The following is a 25,261-nucleotide window of genomic DNA, read 5'->3' as shown; positions in this document are numbered from 1 at the left end:
GACACCGCCAGCCGCGTCTAAAAGCTCTCCGTCTCCCCGCCCCTCCCTGTCTGGATGCCGAGTCTATTCCGCCCATTCCCGAGAAAGAAGACCAAAATCACTTTGGCGCCCCCTCGCTCGACCCTAATAGTGCTCAGGGACGCTCCCCTGCTTCCTGAGGCTGCACAACGAACGGAATCTGCGAGGAAGACCACGCACCAATTGCGTTTCTGGCGTGGGTCAGAATTTTGCTCGGCCCCTTGCAATATTTCCAAGGGAAGGTTCGCACATTCTTGACTGTCCCTGGCAGCCGCCCAGCCCGGGACTTGGGGTTCCACTCATCATTGGCCAGTCATCGGCGTGACGCGCTGGAGGCGGGGCCTCATCAGCTGTTTGCGGGATGCCCTGAGCGGGCGTATTTTGGAAACAATACCGCGAGGTGCAGAGTGGCCTCTTTCCGCGCCCGCCCGCTGCCGCCCCTGCTTGCGCCTCCCGCCTCCCGTAACAGCCCGGTGAGCGCCCAGGCTGCCGGGAGCCGGGCGGAGTTGGATCGCACCTCCTCGGGGAAGTGGGGAGAGGAGTCGCGCTGCGCGTGGGGGCCCGGGAAGGGTTGGGCTGCGGGTGTCTGGGGTGACCATGAAGGACTGGGGCGCTGGGCTACGGGCACGGGGTGCAGAATCCACATCTAGGTGCGCTGCTCCACGAGGCGATTTGGGGTTTGCAGCATTTGAGAGTCCAAGGAGTTGAGTCCAGGTGGGCAGGGGAACCTGCGGCGCACTGCTTAGTCGACCTGGTCGCCAGAGAACCGCCCAGTCCTTGGATCTTACTTTGGGGTAGGGCAGAGAGTTGTGGGGCGTCCTGTCTCCTTGCGGAGTCTGAAGGCCCCTCTCCTTAACAGCTGGGCTTTTCCCTCCTTCCCAATTGAGTCCGGGCGCCAAGCCCCCGAGTGCTCGTCACGCTGGACCCTGGCGCGGAGCCCTGGCATCACGACTCGGAGGCTGAGACTCTCTCCTGGAGTCACCCAGGTCTGCTGTGTGTTGTGTGAATGTGAGTGTGAGTGTGTGTGAGCGTTCCCAGATTTTAGACCCTGACGAGGTTCAGAGTGTCTGTCTACCGCCTTCTCCTAGGAGGAGGAGTCTAAGTTCAGCATCCCTGTTAGAGCCCGTAGCGGCTGGGTTGGCTACAGCGGCTTTAGTTCCCCTTGCTAGGAATAAAGCCTTCCCTAGCAAAGCTCTTAGGAAGGGTTCCTCCTACCAGTTTGGACATCACCTCTTCAGGTCTGGGGAGAGGGAGAAGAGGGTCTCTCCACTGTATCCCACTTTATACATGACCTTGCCCAACACCCACCCGGAGGCTTCCACCTTAAGTTTCTGTAGAGTGGGAAGGGTCCCCCAGCTGGGAGAGCCACACCCTCTGGCTATACCTCCCCCACGATCCAGGCCAAACAAGGGTTGAACTTTGGGGCTTTGCTGGGAGGGGGAGGGGGAGGTAATGGGCTTCAAAGGAAGAACCAAGACAATGAGTCCTGCTTGTGATTGGCTTTGGAGGGCCCCTTCTTAGGTTGGGATTGCCAGCTTGCCAAGAGGAGGTTGAAGGGCAGAAGGGGAGTCCTTGCCAGGTGACTGGCATGACAGCCTTTGGTCTTTTCAGCAGGAAACTTTGTTTCCTGGTGCTGATAAGCTGGAGTTCTCCCACCCCTGCTTTGGAAAAACTATTCAAAGAACACCAGGTGCCTGTTTTGCCATCCAAGTGGGCATCTCATCACTCTCCAGGGAAGAGGGCAGAGAGATAGGACCATAGCTTCAGGGCTAGATGGGATGGAGGGAGGCTTCAAGCAAGCATCTCAGAGAGACAGCTTGCATTTGGGAAAGCCAGGATTTCTGAATTTAATTGAGATTTCTTTAAGTACTTGATCAACCCACACACCATTTGGCTTGTTCTTCAAAGCAGGAGACTGGGAGGCAGAATTCCCAGGGGATCTCTAATTGAATCTGGCAGGGACAAACATTGTTTCTCTGTATCCTTAACCATTATTCAGGTGGTTGTTGCTTCTGGTTGCTCCAGGGGCTCTGTGGGGTTCCTAGTGTGTGTGTAGGGGTCTGGGTTGGGAACTCCAGATGCTAGGTGGCTCCAAGGTCAGACTTCCAAGAGTCATCAGGTGAAGCCAGAAGAACTTATTTATTACCAAGAAACTCATGTCAACAACCTGAGTAGTATAGGCAGTGACTGAGGTCACAGAGAAAGGGCCAAATTTCACTTCCTCCTGTGAGGCAGGATGTACCAATCTCAGGTTCAGCACTGGCAGGAATGGTAGGCTGTGGGGAAAGATTTGAAGTCATGGAAACTAGTTAGTGGACTGAGCTGGGGGAGGCCGGCCACTCTGCTGGATGCTGGACCTGCCCTCTAGGCCAAGCTGTGGTGGGCAGACTGCTCTCCTGGACTAAGAGGGCAGCTGCAATGACTAATTTGGGTTTTTCTTCCCTCTCTCTCCCAGGACACACTCTTACCACACCAGGGAGCCTGTTTGTTGTGTTGAGCAAGCTGGGGGTGGAGACTAGAATAGACGGGCAGCTGGGCGGGGCTTAGCAGGTTTGGAGGGAACCTGGCTGCCCTAAGATTGCTGACTAGCTTTTGTTTTTATTGCTGAGCCTAGAGCTCAGTTCAGACTCGGTGGTTGGTTACTGTCAGGGCAGTGAGTGAGTGTTGTGAGCTCTGTGTGTACAGCCAGTCACAGCACCCTTCTGCCCTCCCACAGCCACTCACGGAGTCCTAGTCTTGTTGACATTTCCCCAGGTACTCTGAGTGCTTGTAGCAGCTGATCATACCCCTACTATTGCTCAGAGCCCGTAGCAGTCAAACTTCATGACTGTGACCAGCTGGGTCAGAAGAAGAGGCTGAGGGGAGGTTGGCTCTGGTTGGGCTCTGGTTGGGCTCAGAGGTGCAGAGAGTCCCAGAAGAGTGAGGCAGTCCACATTTGGGGACAAGTGTCACCCTTGGCAGTACTACATCACCAGGGTTATCAGCCATCAGTACCTGTCCCCACTTCCCAAGATAGGAAAGGAGAAGCGGGAAGAAGGAAGGGGAAGGGAGGGCCCCCCACTAGGGCCCCCACTTCAGGGTTGGCCTGGAAGGGATAGCATCCTGGATGCCTTATTACGCCCTAACAGGGGAGATGGATCCACCTCAGTGTGTGGAGGAGCTGGAGGATGATGTGTTTCAGCCAGAGGATGAGCTGGGGACCCAGCCTGGGAACTTGCCCTCTGCTGACCTGTTTGCCCAGAGCCCGCTGGACTGCCCCCTCAGCCGCCTGCAGCTCTTCCCCCTCACCCACTGCTGTGGCCCTGGGCTTCGACCCACCAGCCAGGAAGACAAGGCCACTCAGACCCTCAGTCCAGCCTCCCCGAGCCAGGGTGTCATGCTGCCTTGTGGGGTGACCGAGGAACCCCAGCGACTCTTTTATGGTGAGTGCTCATAGCCTCAGGGCTCCTCCCATAGAGACTTGGGGAAAAGAGGGGACTTTCCCTCCCCTAACCTGCCCTTTGCCATTTCCTTCCCCACAGTGAGCAGCAGGGGCTGTTGATTTCCTCAGCTCTCACCTGCTGCCTTTCTGCTTGTCCTTGCTCCTGACCTGTGCTCCTTGGGCACCAAGAAGGGCTTGTTGCCCTGCCATTGCTTCTGTTCTTTTGTCCCTTTCTGGAGGGATCCTTGGGTCCATAGTGTCTTGTTGGGTTGGAGAGAGGGTATCTGAGCCTCAGTTTTTACATCCTGTGGCCCAGAGAGTGGTCCCGCCTTCGTGTCCTGGTTGTGATGTACCTTCCATATAGTAGCTGGTGTTGCTCTGGAGAAGGTTGGGGGTTCTGTGACTCGCTGTTGACACCAAAGGGAAAAACCCAGCTGGTTCTGGGACAGAAGGTTCCTGAAGGCAGAAGGTGGCCCCCATTTGTCACTTGGGACTTTCTGTGCTTGGCAGGGGAACTGGAAAAAGATGTAGGGACTGCCTAGGCTCCATGCCAGCAGAGGGGCTGTTTCCAAGGCTCAGTAGGACAAGACCCCTTCATTTGTGGACTTAAATGGTTTGTTTTGTGAGCAATATGCCCTCTTCTGGCCAAAGGGCGAGGTTAGACACTGTTTTCTTCTTTTAGCACAATAGCTTATGGAGAGAGGGGAAAGGTTCAGAGGCTCTCTTGCTGGGTCTGATGGACATTTTGGGGGGACGCTGCAGTTATTCCCGGAGGGAGCTCACCGGTTGGGTAACTAGCACAGCAGTTCTGGCAGGTCGAGGGGAAGGAGGGAGGAGGCCGGCGGGCGGGTGCCCCTAGCGGCAGCTTGATTGCCAGCACTCAGTAAGTGTGGATCGCGAATCTCCGGGTCTTGCCTGGGCTGCCTCCAGAGAGGAACTTGGCTATTCTAGGGGTTTGAGGAGTCTTCTCTCCCTAGTTTTTGTACCATTGTCCAGAACTGTAAGACCTGAGACCAATCTTCCTCTGCTACACTAAAAAATGACACATTTTGGTTTTCTGTTTCTGTGTGCCTTGCTTTGCTCAACCCAGGACCTCTGGAGAGCTGCCTCCAGTGCTTTTCCAGAGAAGAACTTCAACCTGCTGCTACCTGAATAATAAATTGTGGTCAAGCATAGCTTGGTAAAGAAGGACAGAAGGTTGGCATGTTCACCCACACACACTGCCTTTGTGGTGGCACTGCCAGCAAATGGAGAACTGAAGGGAAGGCTGGAACCATCCCTTGTGTTCTCCCAGCACCAACATTTATACACTCCCAGCACCAGCATTAGGCAGCAAGCAAGGCAGGTTGTCCAGATTTGGCAGGCTGCCCTGATAAGGCCTCAGCCCCAGGCCTCTGCCAGGAGAGTTAAGCATGGGGAGGAAGGGGCAGTTGTGGAGAATGCTGAGATGTGGGCCCTCTGTCTTTGCAGGCAATGCTGGCTACCGGCTCCCTCTCCCTGCCAGTTTCCCTGCAGGCTTGCCCCTTGGTGAGCAGCCCCCCGAAGGACAGTGGCAACATCGTGCAGAGATACAGATTGCCAGAAAGCTTCAGTGTATTGCAGACCAGTTTCATCGGCTTCATTTGCAGCAAGTAGGCATGGGGCCTTGGGGTGGGGTGGGGGGCGAGATTTCAGTCTGCTGGGGCTGGGGGGCTGGGGCCTGCCTTTGCAACTCTGTTTTGCCAGACCTCAAGGATATAGTCTCAGAGTCTGGGCCTTGACTGTTGTGACTCCTGAGGCCTGGGTAGGCCCCACTGGGTGAGCATGCCGGCCCTGTCTCTGAACTCCCAGTTTGTTATCTGCCCACTCTCAGCTCAGGTTCTGTAAGAGTGGTTTGTGGGGGGATGCTACCATCCCTCCTTCCTGGAAAATGGGATGGCTTTTTGCAGCCTTGCTTGACGAACTGTGTCTTCTTGAAGCCAGGGTGGGGAGATTGTCACTTACCTAAGGGGACGATTTTCAGGGTGCTGCAGTGAAAATGGACAGTTGGGGGTGCCTGGCTGAGGTGCAGTGGGAACTGAGTAACCGAGGCTGAGGGATGGGCCTGAGTGGGGGAAAGTGGTGGAACCGGTTGTAACCTGACACTTTCCAGCTGGGGAGGCTGCTCCTCATTGTCTCTGTCTGAGAACTGGGGCCTGGGACTCTGGAGAGCGTACCTCAGAGAGTCTCTCCAGACCCGAGGCCGGGCGCTTGGCCGGGTGCTTGGCCGGCAGCCTGGCACCAGCCCCGCCAGGGCGGGGCAGTCCGTGTCAGTCGAGCATGTGGCAGAGTCCGTCAACAAAGGCGGCGGCTGGCAGGCTCGTGCTGGAGGAGCAGTTGTGCCACGGGCTGGAGGCTGCCCTGCTCTGCAGCCCTGTCTGGGCGCCCCCCAGGCACTTAACCCTTCCTCTCTGGGTTGACTTTCTGGAGGGCTGCCAAGGCAGGGAGAGGAGCCCGAGGCTGATCTGTGCTAGTGCAACCACTGCTGGAGCAGAGGCACGACACCTGGAAATGAACACATTCCCTGCCCCTGGGACATTGTCTCTGGCCTGCAGGATTGTGTGTGTGTGTGTGTGTGTGTGTGTGTCTAGAAATCAGGAAAATAAATAACACCACGATTGGGCAAGACCCTGAGGTTCAATGGGTCACTTCAGGTTAGTGGGGGAGGGAGAGCCATTGGTAGTTGTAGGTTTGACTCAGGGACCAAACCATTGCCAGCACCAGGGGGAAGAGAAATTGACTTTGGGTCTCCTGAGAAGAGGCCATCAAGAGTTAGAGAAGGTGAGTGCTTTCTGCCAAGGGCTTCTGGAGGAAATGTGGGTCTAGAACGGGCCCCGGTAGGCTCTCCCAGCCCCTGGGTGATCTGGAAGGGAGGGTGGCCCTGCGCTTAGATAATAAGACAGTTTGGCCTTCTCTTCTGGCCCCAAACCCCAGTCTCTAGTCTGTCCTTTGATTTTTCTGTGGAAACTTGGCTTAGAGTTTCCCTTTCAGTCCATGTGTGGACTCACTCTGATTCTTGATTTCTTTCCCTTGGCCTCCTTCCTGCCCATTCACTCTGTCCTGGTTGTCCAAGCCTGTGGCTGCTCCGGCGTCCAGCTCCCAGTCCTGGTGCTGGAGCTGACGGAGGACGCGGTGCCTGCGGGTCTCCTAGACTTGTCTAGAGGACTGTCTGGAAGGCAGCTTTTTAAATTTCCAACAGACCTTGTCTCTCTCAACAAGCGTTTCCCAGGATATTCCCCCATCCGCTGGTGAGCTTCCATAGGCTTGGGAGCAGGCTGGAGGAGCCACAGGCTTGGACAACTGGACAACAGGCTTGGCAGGCTGGACTCAACCACAGCCCAGGGCCCTTTCTTGCTGACACAGTCCTCAACAGGAGGAGAGGTGACCTTTATCCCAAGGTCCAACCCTGCTCTTTGCTGCTTGGCATCACTTCCCCCAGCCCAATCTAGGGCTGCCTCTTTGAGGGCATGGTTCAGCCCTAGGAAGGATGCTGTCCTCTCAGCCAGAGCCACCGGCCGAGTAGGAGGAGGGGTAGAGCGGGAGAACTAACCAGAAAAGAGTCTCCCCTGCTTGCCCCTCACCCCATATCGATCAGATCGGCTCCTGAGTTCTCTGAGCTCCTCAGCTACCTGCCGGCTACCTACTGCGATCCTGCAGTATCAGCAGGCTGGCCAGGGAGGCCTTTCTAGCCCAGAGCTGGTTTCCCCCAGTTTTCCATTACAAAGAACTAGGCTTTTTGTCTGTGGCGTCCTCTTGCTTTACACCCCCTCCTCCCCACTGACCCTGTTCACAGACCTTCATCAGGAGCTTGCCCTGGGGGAAGGACTAGGAATAATAGCCGCCCAGGACCTGTTAGCAGCTAGTTTTAAGTGAGTCATTTTCTGAACTTGGTTCTTACATAAACTACAGTCTAATATTTCCTATCTAAAAAGTACTGTTGGCACTCCTACATTCTTATCCTTCCTCTTCTTTCCCTCCGCACCTGCCTCATCATTGCAGGTAGGGAAACCCAGGCCCTAGGAGGCAAGTGGTTTGGGATTAAGTCTTTAGGCTTTGAGTATAAAGTCAGAAATCTCAGGTTTAAACACCAGTTTTAATGCCTAGTAGCCATCGGGAGGTCACTTGACCTCGCAAAGCCTATTTCCTCTTCTGTAAATTTGAGCTAATACCACAGAGTTTTACTGTGAAGTTTAAGTGAGATAATAATACCTGTGAAAATTCCAGGCGCACAGTAAGTATTCTTTAATGCTTTGTTTCCTTTTGTCTCTTTATAATCCTGATCAGCCCTCACACTTCCCACCCCACCCGTCATGCCGATTCCTGAGCTCCTCTCCGCCTGCCTGTGTCCACAGAAATCCACGTCCACGCTGTTCAGCTGTGGGCTTCGGCCTTGTACATTCTCCTCAGGGAGCGAAGGTCATTCCTCGTCATTTTCGGCTGAGATTGGGGAGCCACGAAAGACAACCCAAGAGGTAGTCAGAAATTGAGGGGGCCTGGGCATCTTCTTTCTCCTTTATCTGGGATGGTGTCCCAGAGCCAGACAGTGGCCATTGATCCCTGAGTCCTGTAGGGAGTGTGAGTTCTGCCTTTTGTCCCTGGTTTGAACCTCAGGTATTCCTGTTCTGTATCAGGGGAATCCTTCTCCCTAGGAGATTTGGAGCTGAGGAAAGGGGTGTGATGATGGGTAGTGTGTTATGGGATGACACTGTGGCAAACTGAGTTCATCAGCGTGACCCCAGATTGAAAAGGTGTCAGTTTATGCTGGCTATAAGCTCTCCCACCATATTTTCCCAAAGAGCATGCAGGCCTAGCCTGGTCACCCAAGTGGTCAGTTCAGGGTGGCTCCTCTGGACCAACCAGCAAGAGATTGGAGGCTGATCAGTGTCAGTGACGTGCTTGTTCTTGGCTCTTTGGGTCTCCAGAGCACTCAGAGAGTTGGAGGCAGAGTGAGGGGAAGCAAAGCCTTTCCAAACCTAGTCACATGCTCCACCTTCCTTAGGCTGGGTCTGGAGTTGAAGGGTCCCCTCTTCTCTTTGCCCCTCTGTGAGCAGGTGACCTCTTGTGGTCTGTTGATTGTGACCTACCTTGACTCAGGCTCTGTGAGGGTGCCCTCCGTCTAGCTCCTGCAGGGAACAGGGGGTGCAGGTTTGCTTCCTCACTGAGCTCACGGCTGTCTGGTCAGAAGAAGTTAGTCCCAGCTTTCTTCCATTCCAGCATGGGCCTAAGAATGGACAGTAGTTTGTGTCTCTCCCCCTGGAGAAAGTTTGCTGTCCCAGTGGCACCATCTTTAAATTTGTAGGGGTATTTTTGGACAATGTTTAAGAAGCCAAGGACCCTCAAAAAAAAAAAAGTAGCTACTGCAGACTGTTGAGTAAAGCTAAAGGAGGGTTGGAATTTTCGTGTTGGAAATGGCTTTTTCACTTGGACAAGGAGTGGCTCCATTCAGAGCGGTCAGATTTGGAAATTCCCTGAACGGTAATTAGCCTTTCTGGAAAATGAAATCTGAGAAAAATTGCAGCTACTCGGTTGAAACCATCTTTAGTTGCTATATCACAGAAAGGGTCTTGGACTTCGAGGCAGATCCCGGTTCAGGTCCCGTCTCTGTCACTGACGAGCACTGCATTCACAGGCACATCATTTCTCTTCTCTGAGCCTTGGCTTCTAAGGCTTACTTTGCAGAGTTGATGTGAAAGCCCTTTGGAAATTCTACGACATATAACTAACTACTAAGGAATGGACAGTTGCACACTTTTTGAAATGTGTCAAAAGATGATTTACCTGGTTTGAGGAAAGCATCTAGGTGGTTTGGAAAAAAGGGATTTCAGGAGCGAAGAAACAGCCATTCCACCTCTAGACTTTGCCAGCCCACTGTGCTGCCCTGGATCCTGAACGGGAGCTGAGCCTCCCGCCAGGCTTCTGGCCTCCGATTGGTCAGTCCTGCAATCCACTCAAGATAATCGGTTCCATGGCTGATGATCTGTCCTGGTTAAAAGTCGAGACTGCTGACAGCCAAGAACCGGTTCAGCCCTGAGTGGGCTTCTGCAACAACCATAGCCGAGCGTTGCTGCCGTCCCCAGTTTGCTCTTGCCCCTAAGTGTGTAGACAAATGCTGATTGCCGTCAGCTCCCCCATTCCAAAACTGGACGTAAAGAGACCAGAATTACTTAAATTATTTCATGATGATTTGAAATACAATAAAGCATAAAATTATTCATGCTGTGGGGGAAGAAAAGTATTTTAGGATTTCACTAGGACCTGCCTTTTTAGTTCTTGGGGAGCTCTTTGGGCAGGTGAACCCGGGTGCCCTTGGCATGGTTTAGTGACTAGCAGCTTCTTGGCCAGCAGCCTGGACCCTTCGTTCAGGGAGCGCCTGACTGCTTCCTGACCCTTTGAGATACTCCTTGTTATCGAATGATTTTCTGGAGCTCAGAATGTGGCTAGTGAGGTTGTTCAGGCTTTAGATGGGACAGCCCTGGGTGGGAGCCCCAGAGATTTGCCTTAAAATGAGAAGGACCCCAACAAGCCAGCCTCTGTCCCAGGAGTGGGAGGTCTACCTAGGACGGTGCCTGGAAGTGTGAGGCTGGGGGAGGGGCCGTGGAAAGCCGCTGTGCGTGAGAGCCAGTGCAAGGGCTCGGAGGCCCTGTGTTTGCTCTGCGGCTGGCTCTGTTTATATCGCTCACTATATTTAGCTTCTGAGTCATCAGCGCGGCTGACTAGAGGCTGAGTTCCCCACACAACTGCACCTGACTACTCTCTCTTTTAGGAGAAGGGTCTTGCAGTTAGGGACAGTTTACTGCCTCCTCACCAAGGCAAACCATGGGGATGGGAATTGGCTTTTTTTCTTTTTTTTTTCTTGGAGGTAGGGGGCGATGAGGGGAGGGGCTTGGGGAAGGCACTAAAAAAGAACCAAAAAAAGTGTAGTTTGCCTTTTTATCCACATCTGGCAACCAAAAGAGCGTGCTCCATCACCAGAATGAGGACAGTCCCTGGGTAGTTGTGGAAAGGGGGGTCCGGCCATCCTCTGTGGTCCGCTCGCCTTGTCCCATCCAATGAATCAGTCCCAGGTGGGGACAAGGACAGCCAGCTGCAAAGGCCCCAAGTTGGGAGTCAGAACCTTGGGGTTCCTTCCACACAGCCTTGTGGACCCACAGCAGACCTGCCCCCTTCTCAGTCCCCACGCTCCCTCACCTTTGACCAAAGAACACTCACACTGACTACAGTTCTTTTTGAGCTCTTTAAGAGTTTGCCTGATAGTTTGAGGGAGCTGTTCTCAGACTGAGGGAAACAGAAACACAGAACCATCCAGGGGGAAGGTAGTTAAGGGCTTCAGCAGCTCCTGCCTCCAAGCCATGGAAGTGCAAAGCAGGGCTCTGGGGTCCTGGGTGGCACCACAGCCTGTGCCTCATCCCTAGCCCGTAGTGGCCTCCAGTTGTATTAGAGGAAATCCTCCTGTCTTTGCCTGAAAACCCGCTGGCCCCGGGCTGCCCTTTGCCATGGTGGTGGCCTGTGGCTTCAATGTCCTGTTAGCACTGCTGGCTGAGCTGAGAAAGCTCTGGCAAGGAGTATTATTTCCTTTTCCATTTTGCCATTCTGTTGCTTGTTCCTTGGGTATCTGGGTCAGAAGCATTCTGGGACAGTGGGCCCACTGGGCTTGAGGGGCTGCCCTGTGGGGCACAGAATGTCTGGCTCAGCGTGGCAGCCTGGAATTCTGAGCCCACTTGCCTCTGGCTGCTGAGGTCTGTGTCAGAGTGAAAAGTCAGGGATTTCCCCAGGACTTGAGGAGTCCGCTCAGAAGATAGTACTCCCAGACGGGCACATTGAACAGAGTGTGTCGAGGGAAGAACTTGGCAAAGCCGAGCGGGCCCAGGTTTCCCTTGCGCTTGCCAGGAGGGTGAGCGTGTTCAGTGCGGCTACCAGGCCCTCTGCGTCACATAGGTTTTGGCCATTTGGTCACCACCCCTCCTTGTACTCCCAGGCCCCATGTTCCCGTCCCATCTTACAGGAAAGGGAGCTTCAGAGAGGTGAGATGACCTGCCCAGGTTACACTCTAAGTGGCTGAGCTGGAAGCCATACACATCTGACTGATCCTAACTAAGGCCACGGCAGAAGCTTGCTGAGTTGGACAAAAGTATCTTCCCACCCTCTTTCAGGCGGAATTTTCCTGAAGTCTCCCCCTTCTTCATTCCTGCTTCTCAACAGCCAGCTTCTTTCCTCCGGCCCTGCCAGGGTGGGGATGGGTGGGATGGAGGAAAGGGAAAAGGCAGGGAAATGTCACTTTGCAGAGTGTGTGTCTCCCCATAAAGCAGAGCATGCACCATCCTGCATTTTAAAGAAACCAAGCATGGTTTCAGAACATGATCTGAAGTTATAATTTCAAACCAGTTTCAGCTTTATTTCTGTTTGATCTGCAGTTAGCTCTGGCCCTGAAAGGTTTATTTTTTTCTGGTCCGCAGCATCCTTACTAAACACTTAATGATCTGGAAACAATGTCTTTAAACATACTGGGGAAGGCAGTTCAGTTGTGATTCGCTTTGAAAAGTTAATACTATTTCCATGATGTGAATAAACACGCCGTAGTACTTTAGTGAGAGAACATGGCTCTGCAATGAGAAGTTGGGGGTCTGAATAACCCCCCATCGCAACTAGTTTGCTTGGAGTGACTTTTCCAAGCCTCTGCCTCCCCGTCTGACTGATAATACCTGCCCTTCGGTGTCCGGATTGTTGTGAGGAGCAAACGGAAAGATAAGTAAGTACTCTGTTCTAAGGATGAGATATAAAAAATTGCTATCTGTTTGGTAAACTTGCAGGGTTCTTTTAAAGCAGAACCACAGCATAGCCTTGCTTTCTCTAGTTCTTTGGGGTGAATTGGCCCCTGCTGGAGCATCTGGACACTGGTAACACACAAGTCCCCCCACCCCCAGCCCCCCTGGGTGTGAATTGGATCTGAAGGGAAGAGGCAGAGGGAGATTCTTATCTGGGGAGGGCAGGGAACACTCTTTGTGCTTAAGGGCAGAGGCCACGTGGGATGAAACAGAGTTTGATTTGTGTAATCCAACCATGTCAGACACCACAGCTAGCTTTAAAAAAAAAAAAAAAAAGAAAAGACCTTTTACTAGTTGGGCCTCTCCCCAAGCCAGAGGCTGATACTATCACATCAAGTACATCTTTAGACCTGGCCAGACATCGGTGGTCCCTGGCCTCAGACAAGGAGGTTATCTTGTGAGGCTAACTTTTCTGTATTCGGTCCAGTGTGTATCTGTTGAGTACTGACTGTGTGTCCCTATAAGTTCCCTGCTACTCAGGATAAACGCCCATTCGGTCACAGTGCCTCGCACACAGTGGGGGTGACTGGAACGCTTGTCGTCTGACTGTCTGCGTCCCCTGACCACAGCAAGAAAGTGGGATTGTGTCAAAGAAAAACCTTAGGCCTGTGACGCCCACTTGTGCTCTCTTGACTGAAGAGATCTTCACCCACCACCTTTGAACTCCTTCCTTTGGGCATTCACCTCTGTTCTTTACCTCCACGCCGTGGTCCTACCCTCTAGATTCTGAATTTCAGGGCTTCTGGTGTAAGCTCAAATTCCCACGGCGTCCCAGGCCCTGTAGCCCAGCCCTGAGTCCTGACGGCACCCTGGCCGTGCGCGTGAGAACGCCCACTCTCTGCAGGTTCCCGTCCCTTGCGAGTGGAGTTGGAGAGGGCTGGGCCTTGCTCCAGGGCTCGCACTCATTGATCTGAGATTACGACGCGCTGGGTGCTGTGCCAGGTCCCCAGAGTCGGAGGCCACGCACACTCCTTCCTGGTTCCCTCTTTCTCCTCCCCTTCTCCACGCCCTCTTCTGGAAGGATCCATGTTCTCTGGTGTTCTGGTGTCTTTGTGTACCTCATCCTGTTGGGTGAGTGTTCATTTCCTTCCTTCTTACTGTTTCTCACTGGCCTCTCTTCAAGTCCTTTTTCTTTCCTTTCTAGTCAGGGCCTTTTGTTTAAATTTTTTGAAAAATATTTTTCGTTGCTCCTCAAAATCAGGGTATTCTTTGATTCTCTTGATGGGAGGCAGCTTGGTTTCCCTTCAGAAAAGGGCCTTGTGGGGGCTGCCCTGTGTGGGAGAAGGCAAAGTGGAGTGTGTCTGGCACCCGCTCCTGCCTAGAGGAAGGGCTGCCGGGGCTGTGGGCTGCTTCCCAGGCCCACTCTTGCTGGTCTCCCGGCTGCTGCAGCCGCCAACTTAACTCCGTACAAGGCCGCCTGTTCTGCAGGCCCACCCAGACCCTCCACCCGGCTAACCGGATTCAGTTGTTGGAGCTCTGAGTTGTAATCTTGAAGATAATTGTGGGTGACACACTCCGAATCACCAAACCTTAGGGTTGGAAAGCACCTCAGTGGTTTCCAAAGGCCTTCCTGTGGCCTGGCTGCCGTGGAAGCACCTGGGCAGGGTCTACCTCTGACTTGGCCAAGCCGTCACTCTGGTGGGAAGAGGTTGAAAGAGAGTGAAGAAAACACCAAATCAAGATGTGTTTTCTTCTAGGCTGTAGGATCATGAGTGATTTTATTTTCTCCTCTGTAATTTCTTGTATTTTCCAATTTTCTGCCATTAACATGTTTACTGTTATGACTAAAATATACAATAAATGTAACTTCTGATTTAAAAAAATATCACCCAGGAGCTTGTTCAATGTACAGATTCCTGGGCCCCCTCCCTAGAGGTTCTGACCCAGTTGGTCCAGGTGAGACCTGGGGACTGTGTATTTACACCAGCACCTCTGGATTCTGTGACACAGTCGGGTCTGGGAACCTGCATTTCATTTGCAGGGAGAGTGAGGATCCCGATAGGCTGGTGGGAGACCCCAGCCTACAGCCAGGTTCTCTTATCCCTGGCACAGAGCCTTCCCTGCCAATTCATGATCCCCGAGGTCTGTCCCCGGCAGCTGCACAGAACCCGCACCCTTCCAGAGGGTTCCCCCCACCCCTGTGCCTAGGCCTGCCTGTTTCCCAGTGAGACCTCAGCCTTCCCGTCTGACAGCACCGTTGGGCTCACAGTGGTTTCTGGGTCCCCAGCACCCCCAGTGATGGGAGTGAGGGTGCTGCCTTGCCTTATTCCCGGAGACCTTGAGGCTCAGAAAGTTACCCAGGCAGCAGGTAGCCTCTGTCAGGGGAATTTGGGGAGAAACTGAGGCATACAGAGATGGGGTTTGGCCAGCCCCAAATAATAGAATTGTGATCTCCCTTCCCTGGATGTTGTGCTGTTCTGAGGTGGTTTAGAGAAGGGGACAACAGAGTGCCGGAACGGGTGTGAAGAAAGGTATGTGTGGTGGCACTCAGAGTCATAGTGGGGAAAGACATTGCTCTGTGGTCAAAAGTAGTTTGGATTTAGTCCCATCCCTGGCACTTACCAGCTGTGTGGCCAAGTTACCTCTTTCCCTGATCTCATCTGTGAAATGGGCATGATGAGAGAATACCTCCCTCACAGGGGTTTTGGGAGGACCAAAGGAGTTTCAGGTACAGGGTCTATAAAGCAGTGCTTCTAATACTATACTATGTCTTTGAGTCACCTGGAGATCCTGTTAGAGCTTCACATTCCAATTCAGTAGATCTGCATTTCTAATAAGCTCTCCCAGATGATGCTGAAGCTGCTAGTTTGTGGACCACACTCTGAGAGGGAAAGATGTAAAACACTCAAAACAGCCCTGCGCGCTCAATGTTACTATTATCGTTATGATCATGGCTGTTATTGTTCCTTGGCCTTTTCTAACCCGCACCTGAGGAGACTGGGAATTCCAGCCGACTGGCCTCTCCAGGGACCAGTCGTTTTCCTGAAATCTCCTCCTGTTCCACCACATGACCTTTGCACCTGTCCTGAGCAGCAGCTGGGGAGGGGTAGGGGAGGGCGCTCTGCCCAGCTGCTGCAGGCCTGAGTCTGCAGGCCGAGTCCATTTTCACGCTGCTTTACTGTAACCAGATTTTGTTAAGCCGTGTGTGTTTCCTCTTTTTACTCATCTGTGTTTACAAAACACGAGGAAGCCCTCAGTCTCCCCAGCCCCTCCCAGCAGTAGCCATGTCTCCACCTGTCTGGGTTTTCCAGTCTCCCTTCCACGGGGAAGAGAAGAATACTATTGCCACAGGCGTGGGGCATTCCCTTCTGGGTTGGCAGGCTCTGAGGTCAGCCTGCATTGGCGCCTCACCTCTTACCTCTTTGGGGCCTAGGGCAGAGTGAAAGAGAAGCCGGCAACCTGCATGCTTGTCCGGGGCCAGGTACTTGCGAAGTTCTGGGTGCCAGGGGACCTGGACTCACTTTCCAGTTCTGCCTCTGACTTGCCCTGTCCTCATCCTGTCTGACTGGGGGTCTCCTGGTGGCGGCCAGGGCAGTTGTTAAAGACAGCCCAAGAGAGGGCTCCAGCCCCCCACCCTCGCCCACCCCACCCTGCCCAGACCCTTGACACAAACGTGCCTGCTGCCTGGACCTGTGCAGTAACCCTGTGCTGGTTTTCTGTCTGCACACTAGGATTTTATCTCCCTGTCCACTGAGAACCCTGTGGAGAGGGCCCCAGCCCCAGTCTTCCTGCCTTGGCAGACAAAGAGAGAACAAAGACCGCTTCTTCCAGCACCCCTCAGTCCCCTCCTGGCCTATTCTGGCCTGAGGGAAATGGTACCTGTGTGGGTGGGGCACCAGCCACAACCCTCTGAGCCGCTGACCCCTGACCTTTGCCCCCAGCTTCCCTGCCTGACAGTAGGACCTGGGATAACCTCCAGAGAGTAGTGTGCATTCTTTGTTTTTGTTTTGTTTTCAAGTATGTTCTTGCTTAACGTTTAATTGGCTCCAGTCAGTAGGAAAGAGCTCCAAGAGGGGTTATTTATGGCTTACTGTCAAGAGCAGCTATAAAAAGGGCAGTGCTGAGCCGAGATGCTGGGAAGGGAGAGAGGGCGGGCGCACAAGTGTGTGTGTGTGTATGTCTGTCTGTGTGCGTGTTTGCACTGGATGAAATCAGATTTTTGCTGCCTCAGCAGTGTGGTTTAAATTGAAGATTAACCCTTTGACCTTCACAGTGTCAAATCACTTGCAGATGGAGGCCCCCCCTCCTCCCCCTTGTTCTCTGTGTTACTATGGAGTGGGGGGAGGGAGGAGGGCACTTCTCTTTCTTTCTGAAGAAAGTTTGTTGTTCGTGCAGCTGAGGTTTGAGGGGCTCAGGAGCCAATCTGATTAAAAGCAGCACTTGGCTAAACTCTGGAAAATCCTGCAAGCAGGGGAAAAAGTTTAATCCTCTTGTGCACAGTGCATAAAGAGCTTGGGCTTGTCTTTTTAATGTTAAAGCTGCAATTGTCTTCAGAGAACTCAACTGTCTATCTCCCCCTCGTCGCCACTTCTCTCGCCCCCCACCAGGTTTGTTGCACTGATAGGGTTATCGTGCCGCTCCCCCCTCCAGGCCCGTGGGTCCGGACCTCCGGTGGAAATGATGAGGAGTCATCTAAGGCTGCATTCAGGGGTCACACTGATTCTTCTTTCCTTTCAGCACCAGCAGAACCGAAATCGCATGTGGTGGCAGATCCTCCTCTTCCTGCACAACCTGGCCCTGAACGGAGATGAGAACAGGAACGGGGCGGGCCCCAGGTGAGGCTGGGCTGCCTCTTCGAATGGGGCACCACTGAAGGACATTGGCGAGGACTGACCCTGTGTCTTGTGAAGTTGCTTTTTGTTGTTTTTATCTTTAAAAATTTATCTCTATGTGTACATAAGACATACCCAAGTGGGGCCTTTTTCCCTGTTCAGGGCCTTGACCAGGAATAGGGGCCTTTGTCAAACACTGTTGAAGCGGAGGCTGGTGGGGCTCTGACGGGGGTCCTCCCAAGGGCTCTGACGCGCAGACCCTTCAGTCAGAAGCTGTCGAAGATGGCGGGGCAGTGACACGCTCTGACGACTGGACCGTGGTTCACCCATAGGAACACAATTAAGCAACAGGAGGCCGGATTCCACTCCTGGTTCCACCAAACCTGTCAGCCTTCTACCGCGGATGGGGCCGAGATCCGAACAGTCGCACCACATGAACCCACCGTGGCCTCGGCCAGGGGCTTCCCAGCTGAGCACAGCGGCCTTCCTAGGCCAGTCCGCCTGTATCAGGGTTCTCACGTGGCCCAGCTGGTGCCTGCCCCACGGGCTCAGGGATTCTCGCCCAGCCCCTGTCACCTCCAGCAGACCTCAGGGAGGGCTGGGTTTCTCCAAGGACCCCTCAAACTGCCGCAGAATGAACCAAACTTCTCCACAGGCCTCAAATCTGACTTGGTCCCACTTGGAAGCCCCAGGATTGGTCCTGAGGTACAGAACCACTGCCACCTCTGGCTTTCTGGAACTGGCTGGGTGTCAGCCATGGATGAGCCAAATAGCCAATCAGCGTGCTGTCACCAGCAGCTTGTGCCTTTGTCAGCTCTTCTTTCCAAAGACCCGGCGACAGCCTGCGTCCCACCCCCAGTAGCAGCAGTCTAGGGTGGGAAGGGGCAGGCCTGCAGTGGGCCTGGGGAACGGGGCCATCCCACCTGCAGGAGTCAGTCCCAGAGGAACCCAGAGCCCTTGGTCTCCTTGGAAACCACATACCTCCTCCTCCTTATCCCCATTCCTTTTTCACATGCAGTATGACACAGGAAGAAGCCAGCACAGTGACTTTGTCAGCCGTAATGTGTCTTTTAGAGCAACAGATAATGGTGAGAGTGCAGACCCGTCAAAGCTGGGTACCACATTGCCTGTCTTCCTTCAGTTTCCAGCTAGGCCAGAAGGACCTGCTCTGGAACACAGCAGGATCACAGCTGCCTCTGAACTTCCCCTCTCTCCCTGCTGTGGTGCTAATGGAGAGAGTTTAGAGCAGCCAGCCTGACAGCTCTGACAGCAGCAGACACAGGGGATCTGAAAAACAGGACCTGCTAACCAGACACCTAGAAATTAGCTGATAATTTTTGCATATGTAAAAAGAGATATCATTGGTGCTAAACAGGGAAGCAGGCCCAAAGAAAGATGGTTTTCCTGGGCAGAGAAGACCCCGGGCTCCCCAAGGAAACAGGAGCAGTCCAGAGCAGACTCTCAAATCTGCACAAGTCCCAGCACCTCCCGTGCTGCGAAGAGGAGGTCTGCAGTGCTTTGGAAGGCAGAAGTGTTGATCTGGATGTCAGGCAGGCTCACTGCACAAGGGCACCTGCAGAGGAAGAAGATACTGCAGCAGAAGCTAAAACCCAGCCTGTGCTCTGCTCACCACGTTGTCTGCCCTTATATAGGGCTGTGTCTGCCCAGAAAAACCGGTACCTTTCCTGATTTGTACGAAGGTGCCATATGGGCTCACAGTGGCCCCAAGGAGAAGGACCTCAAACTGCGAAAGCCTTTGTTTTATTCTACTTAGATGTTCTGGAGGTATTACCTCTTCGTGGCCAGAACTGTATTCTCAGGGTGTATACCATGGTTTGTCTGCTAAGATGAGTTCTTGCTTACGAGAAGGAGCCCAGAGAACAGGCATGAGGACTGGCTCTGGATGCGCTGACCGCTGGGAAATTCAGCTTTCTCCACGCATCGCCAGGCCATTTGGGATGTGCAGAGGACGTGTGGTGTTTTCCCCTCTCCTGGACCCAGGCGGTGACAGGCAGGCCACTGGTATATGCTTGACTGGAACACACAAGAAAGCCAGGGTTGTTCCTACCAACCATTTTTAACCCCTCTTGGCAGACTTTCCACCCAAGCTGAGTGAGAGAGCAAATAAATGGCCCCTACTTTGGTGCTGAGGCAAAGCCACCCACTTCAGGGACCCCGCCAGGCCCAGGAGGGCCTGTGCCGAGAACTGAGCCCAGAGTTGGACAAGCCCATCTGAACACTGAGCCTGGGGCCGGGTGGAGCATGGTCTGACTGCACCGGCTCCATCTTCTGTGAAGCCAAGTACTAAACTACCCTAAGTAAGCCGGGACAAATCTAAAACCTCCCTCCTTTCACCTCCCCCAGAAAACCCAGGGGGTAACTCACAGAAGCAGAATAGCCCCAGGAGGGAGAGGTTCCTCCTGGCTGCTGTTTTTAATTGGCCTAGTGATCTAGACCGGGGCCCCTTCCCCCTCTGCCTGGTGAGTTGGTCTGAACATTCCTCAAGTCCAGCCTCAGGAGTCTTGTCCCTCCCCTTGGGCCCCCTCTTCCCCCCCACCCCCACCCCCAGAGGCTTGGCTGTCTCCAGTGAGGGGGTGGAGAATCAGATTTAGAGGGAGGGAGAGTCTGACCTGGGTCCTGACCTGTAACCAGCTGAAGACTTTGCTGCAGAGCTTTTGTGGTTTGCTGACAGTTGGGGGTGGGAGAGGGACTGGAAACCAACCTCCCTCCTGGTTGTAGAAATGCCCTGGAGGAAGGGAAGCCTGCTATTCAGGGTTAAAACAGCCCTTCCAACTCAGAACCCCAGAGCAGGGGTTTCTGGAAGCCTGTGGACAGAACTGGGGAGGGAACCCCCCAGGCCAGACGTTTTGTTCTTCCCCAGCCGGTTGGAGGACTGGGCCTGGCCTCCCACTTTGCCTGCTTCAAAGTCCGGGCTGCTGGAGAGCTGTCCCCTTGGCCTTCTCTTGCTCAATCTGAGGCAGAAAAAGATCACCTCCCAGTGACCTCCCGAACCCCCTAGGGGAGTAGGTCTGTTTCCAGAGCTTATGTGGCAGGCATGCTCAGAGTGTCTGAGAGGCCCAGCTGTCTTGTCTCACCGTCCCCATTGGCCAAGCCCTGTCCAAGGGTGGCTTCTGACTGGGCATGGCAGGGAGGATGTTGATTGCGATGGCCGTCTAGGGCCTCCATCTGCCTGAAGTCGTCTGGGAAGGAGGCTGGGGAGCCACTTGACCGTACTAGTCAGCAAGAAGTGCACTGCCCCACGAACGCTTGTCTTTGGGGGCAGACTTGATGCAGCGGGGTGGGGAGAAGAGAGCAGCAGAAGCAGAAAGACTTAAATTGCCGCTGCCCTCAGGGCTTCTGTGAATCAGTGCTGCAGCCTCAGCTGGAGGAAGTTTAGGACCTCTCTGTGTGTAGGCAGGGACCCTTGGTGGCAAGCCACCTAGGCCAGAATTGTCCCAGGAAAGGGTTAACTTACCAGCCTGTGAAGCCTCCTGGGGACATTGGGCAGGGGGCAGGCGGGCTTGTGACGACTCAGAGCCCCGAGGGAGTGACAGGGAACGCCCAGCACTTCCAGAGGTGCGCAGCTGAAGGTGCTCGGAGCCTGTGCAGGCTCCCAGGTTCACATGGCCCCTCCGCGCAGGTGGCCGGTGCCTCTCTCCCCACTCTGAGCACCGCCCAGAGGGGCCCCATCCCTGGGTCCACAGGGCTGCCAGGGGAGACCCAGTGAGAATGTAGCATGCTGTCCAGCTGGGATCAGTTTCCCTGGGTTCTAGGCACTCTGCCTGTGGGAAAGCAGCAGGGAAAGAGGGAGGGGAATAGGGACCCATTATTTTTTAACCTGTACAGAGTATTTGGCTTTTCGTTCTTCACATGCGTGTGTGTGTGTGTGTGTGTGTGTGTGTGTGTGTCTTTCCTTCATCAATTGGTACAGTTTTTAATAAAACCATTTAAAGCAAAGCTGCTCTGTTTCAAGGTGTGGTAACAATGCAAGGGGACCCATGAGGGAATGTGAGACTCCTATCTTGTGTCTCAGCTGCCATCCTGAGTTGCCCCTGGGGCTCCCAGCTTGTCAGGACTTCCCTTCCCCTGCTGGAGCGGAGAAGAGCCTTCTGACCTCACAGTAATCAGCACAGCAGAGGCCCCATGAGGTGGAAAGACACGGGTGTTGAATCCGGACCAGTTTCAGCCTCCAACAGCTGAATGATCTTAGGCAAGTTATGTAACCTCTGAGCTGTCAGTTCTTCCATATGTAAAACACAGTTGTACCAGCCTCCAGGGACTAGAGGGACCGCATGCAAAGGACCTGCCGATACCCCCACTGCCCTGTCCCTGTCAAGCGGAGGGGGCATTTTAGGAGGTAGGCTAGTTGTAGGGGAACTTCCTGGCTTGTATTTCTTTGTGGATTAACAATGTGTCTGACTCAAGAGGGTAATTTAAAGCTCTTGACAGAGTTCTCAAAATCCTTGGGGAAAACCACCCCTGGTCCTGTCAGCAGTAAGCTGAGAGCCAAAGGGCCAAGCCTCGCCGTGCCCATGCCTTGGGGAGCTGTTGGCTCTCTGAGGACCAGCTTTGGACTCCAGTGCCTCCCCTCATAGATGGTGGGGGCTTGAAGGGGCGCTGCCCCGTGTTGCCTAACCTCTTTGTTGTACGAGGGAGTAAACTGAGGCCCAGAAAAGGGATGCAGTTTTCTATTGGGCATTTTAAGTAGCTGAGTCAGTCTCGGGGGGTGGGGCTAGCCCGTCCTTCTGGGTTTCCACTTGGAAATTTGCAGTGCCGTTGCCCAGATCTGCAGGGAAGCCAAAACTTGTCTATTTTTAATGCCAAATAACTGCCTCTTCTCCTGTAAAACATGGCACTTCTAACCACTCTATATTTGGACAGAGAGGTTTATTTTTACTGGAGTGTGGTAGAAGTGCAGCCTGGTGCCACGTCCGGATGTTATTCTACATTTCACGTGCTGGATTGTAGTTGAGCCCATTAGCAGCTCCTATGAGGTACACAGGGAATTAGTAGGTGATTGGTGATGTACTGTCTTTCTTTCAAGTCAAGTCATCTGCTCCTACTTTGGGTAAGGAAGGCTGCATGCGCTCGGTGGCCCAGCCTGGACTAGAAACCTGAGAGCTCACCCCCAGCCTGCCCTGCCCCTCCCTTTCTCTCTCTCACCCCTCCCCAGGAAGTCCAGTGAGAAGTTAAAGGTACAGCTGCCCAGGTTTGAGCCCAGGCTCTGCTGCTCACCCGCTGAAGGGCATTGGGCAGGTTGCATGCTTTTCTGTGCCTCAGCTTCCTCATCTGTAAAATGAGATGACCGTAGTATGTATGTTAAGGGTGTTGTGAGCATTAAATGTGTGAATATATGTAAGGCACTTAGAACAGTGCTTGGCACATATTAAGGTGTCCATTTATGTTAACCGATATTACTTTCATTTAAAAATTATTTGTAGGCAGCTGATCAGTAAGGTCTGACCATTCTTACTAGGAACTGTCTCATAACTATCTTCTATCTCTGTTGTGTTGTCCTAGGCCTTTTTTTTTTTTCTTTTCGCCTAGACAACTGTAGAGCCTCCTAACTGGCCTCCTTGCCAGCCTTGCCCCTTCCGCAGTGAGCTCTCTGCAGCCAGGCAGACCCAATGCTGTCGCTCTCCGCTGGAAAACTCGCCCTCCTGAATCCAGTTCACATTCCTTAGCTTGCCTGTCCAGCTATCCCCTTGTGTTGGAATTCTGCACTCTTATTCTATGTAACAAAATGTCCCAAAATTTAGCAGCTTAAAGTCACAAACATTTATCTCGCAGTTTCTGTGGGTCAGGCATTCAAAGGAGTGGCAGCGTGTTGAGAGATGGGCATTAAGGTGGAGATTCCTGGAGCGCCCATTCATCTGCACGAGATCACTGTGCCAGCTCTGTTCAGGGGCATGTACAGGGGGAGAGAGATGTATATGGTGATGCAGTGCAGCAGGTGGTCCCCTGCCCTCCACTCAGTGGACATGCGGTGCCTGCAGTGAGTGTGACATGGGAACATGCATGACAGCGCTTCCCTGGCCTTGTGTCACACCCGCATCGTGTCATACTCAGAGATAAGTTTCTCTGGTCCAGGGTGGCCCTGAGCGCCAGCGGTTTTCTTTGCTGCTCAGCTGGGGCTACAGAGCTGTCTTCCAAGCTGGAGGAAAAGCTGGCTGTCTGGGATTTCCTCAGAAGTGATATGTCTGCTTGTTGTATTTCATGGGTGTCTGAAAGGATTTTTAAGGGCAATTTTCACGTCATGTGATTTTGCCTTACAGGAGGTCTTGGAACCAGTTCCTGTGGAAAATGAGACTCCATTGCACCACTAAACCCAGTCACTCTGCCCTTAATCCCCTGCTTCCCCTGTGAGAAGTGTCTGTCCTCCTGATGGGAAGGCTTGGAGTGGAATCAGAATTGGAACTGCCCTGAGGGGAGGGTAAGAGTCAATGATGTCCTTTCTGGCTGGTGCTTTTGCTGCCATTCAGGGTCCCCTGGCTTACTGCTACCTTGCAGGTGGATTTGACACTAGCATTTGAATTAACGCCAAGCTCTGCCCAGGAGCAGAGACGAGGTCCACCGAATGAGTCAGCAGCACTGGCTGAGCCAAGCCTCTTCCCGTGAGCAAGACACCACCTGTACCCATGCACAGAGTTTAAAGAAAGAGGCCACAGGATCCCTGCCCTCAGATTTGTGTCCCAAAAGAAACCCATGAGGGTTGAGGAGACGGGGTTTTTAGGCTGATTCTGTCACTAAGTGGCTGAAGGACTTCGGGCAAAGAAGTGACTTCACCTCTCTGGTCCTTGGTGTCCTCCCCTGCAAAGTGGGGTAGGGCCAGACTGCGTATCTATGAAGACCAAGTAGTACAAAAACTTAGAAACCAAAACCAGTTCTTTCCTCTTCCTGCTCCTGACTTGGCTCATACTACAAGGCATTACCTGTGACCCTAGACACTCCACCCTCTGGATGCAGCATGAAGGAGGGCAGTGCGCTCTCTGGACGCACCTGTGTTTATTATACTGAGTTCCAGACTCCAGAGACGCATGCTTTCCTTCAGCACCTCGCAGGCTGAAGCCGTGACAACGGTCTGGTTCTTTGGGAGAACACCCCATTACCACACAGACAGGTGTTTGTGGCCGCAGTTCTCTCTGCAGCCCTGCTGTCTTACCCAGCTTTTGGTGGGCGGTGAGCTTGGGTGCCATTCCTCAGGCATCTCAGGACTGGCACCAAAGGAACTGATGGGAAGCGATCAGACGCTGAAGGCTGAAGATGTGTGGCCTGGGGCCCTGGGAGACCAAGGAGCTGTCAAGGGCAAAAAGGTGGCCGCTCTGGGAGCTCTCATGAAAGGTTCTTGTTTTTCACCCAAGTGAGTCCTGGGTTCTGCCCAGTGACTCTGTCTTTGAAGTGGAGAGGGTTCAGTGCCTGGTGGCAACCTCATTTCTAACACATCATTTATTTTGCTGAGTGCCCTTGAGCACTGGGCACCAATTTCATAGGCACTGCACGCACGCACACACACACACATTCAGGTGGACTGGGTACTGTTTTAAACAGCAACTGCGGAAAACTCCATCAGCCCCACGTCGGGTACGTCAGTCAGGCCTGGGCTCCGTGAGGCTCCTGCCTAAGCAGGAGGCGGTGCTGCCACAGATCGATCGCCAGGCAGCAGTGACCCCTCCCGGGAAAGTGGAGAGAGCCTAGTGGCACTTCACAGACTGGGAAAACTGAGTCCACTGGTAAGGCAAGACTTCATTCCATCAGGACAACCTCTCACCACTGGCGGTCACCATTTACTTACCCAGTACACTCATCACCATTTAAAAAAGTTATTGATTGATTTTTGACAGAGTGAGAGAAACATTAACTTGTTGTTCCACTTATTTATGCATTCATTGATTCTTTTTTTTTTTTTTAGTTTAACAGACATTGATTCCTTTCATTGAACATCTCCTATACACAAAATAGATGGTTTAAGATTGTTGAGTGGGAAGGAATTTAGGTCTTAAGAGTTTTATGAATCTGCTACATGTTTTCTGGAAATCACTTAAGTCTTTTAATACCCTTGATGACTGCGGCCAGACGGGTGATTCTTACACGTGCCCTAACCTCGGTGTGTCGGGACATGTTCTAGCTAACAGGGCTGGCCGGCCAGGGCCTGGGGCCCTGTGCACACTTGTGTGTGTGTGGCTGTGTACGTGTCTCGGTAGAATCATGGC

The 25,261-nt window shown here is 53.3% G+C and overlaps 1 protein-coding gene across 4 annotated transcripts; it reads left to right on the top strand.

Moving 5' to 3' along the window:
* Positions 1–376: 376 nt before the first annotated feature.
* BMF (Bcl2 modifying factor) lies at positions 377–18,346 on the top strand. Of its 4 annotated transcripts, none has more exons than XM_045823208.1 (5): positions 377–491; positions 878–1,004; positions 3,147–3,440; positions 4,910–5,070; positions 16,957–18,346. In XM_045823208.1, the coding sequence occupies exons 3-5, from the start codon at positions 3,152–3,154 to the stop codon at positions 17,056–17,058; spliced, it is 552 nt and encodes a 183-aa protein (XP_045679164.1). In that variant the 5' UTR covers positions 377–491; positions 878–1,004; positions 3,147–3,151; the 3' UTR covers positions 17,059–18,346. The 4 variants fall into 4 exon arrangements, with proteins under 4 accessions (XP_045679164.1, XP_045679166.1, XP_045679165.1 ...); XM_045823210.1 differs by having other exon boundaries at positions 396–491; positions 906–1,004; XM_045823209.1 differs by lacking the exon at positions 377–491 and having other exon boundaries at positions 521–1,004.
* The last annotated feature ends 6,915 nt before the right edge of the window (positions 18,347–25,261 follow it).

The sequence above is a fragment of the Phyllostomus hastatus genome, unplaced genomic scaffold, assembly GCF_019186645.2.
Source record: "Phyllostomus hastatus isolate PE091 unplaced genomic scaffold, TTU_PhHast_1.1 phas_scaffold_501, whole genome shotgun sequence".
In the NCBI taxonomy this organism is placed as follows: domain Eukaryota; kingdom Metazoa; phylum Chordata; class Mammalia; order Chiroptera; family Phyllostomidae; genus Phyllostomus; species Phyllostomus hastatus.
The sequence above is the reverse complement of the archived record's forward strand: the minus strand, read 5'-3'. Positions and strand labels throughout refer to the sequence as shown.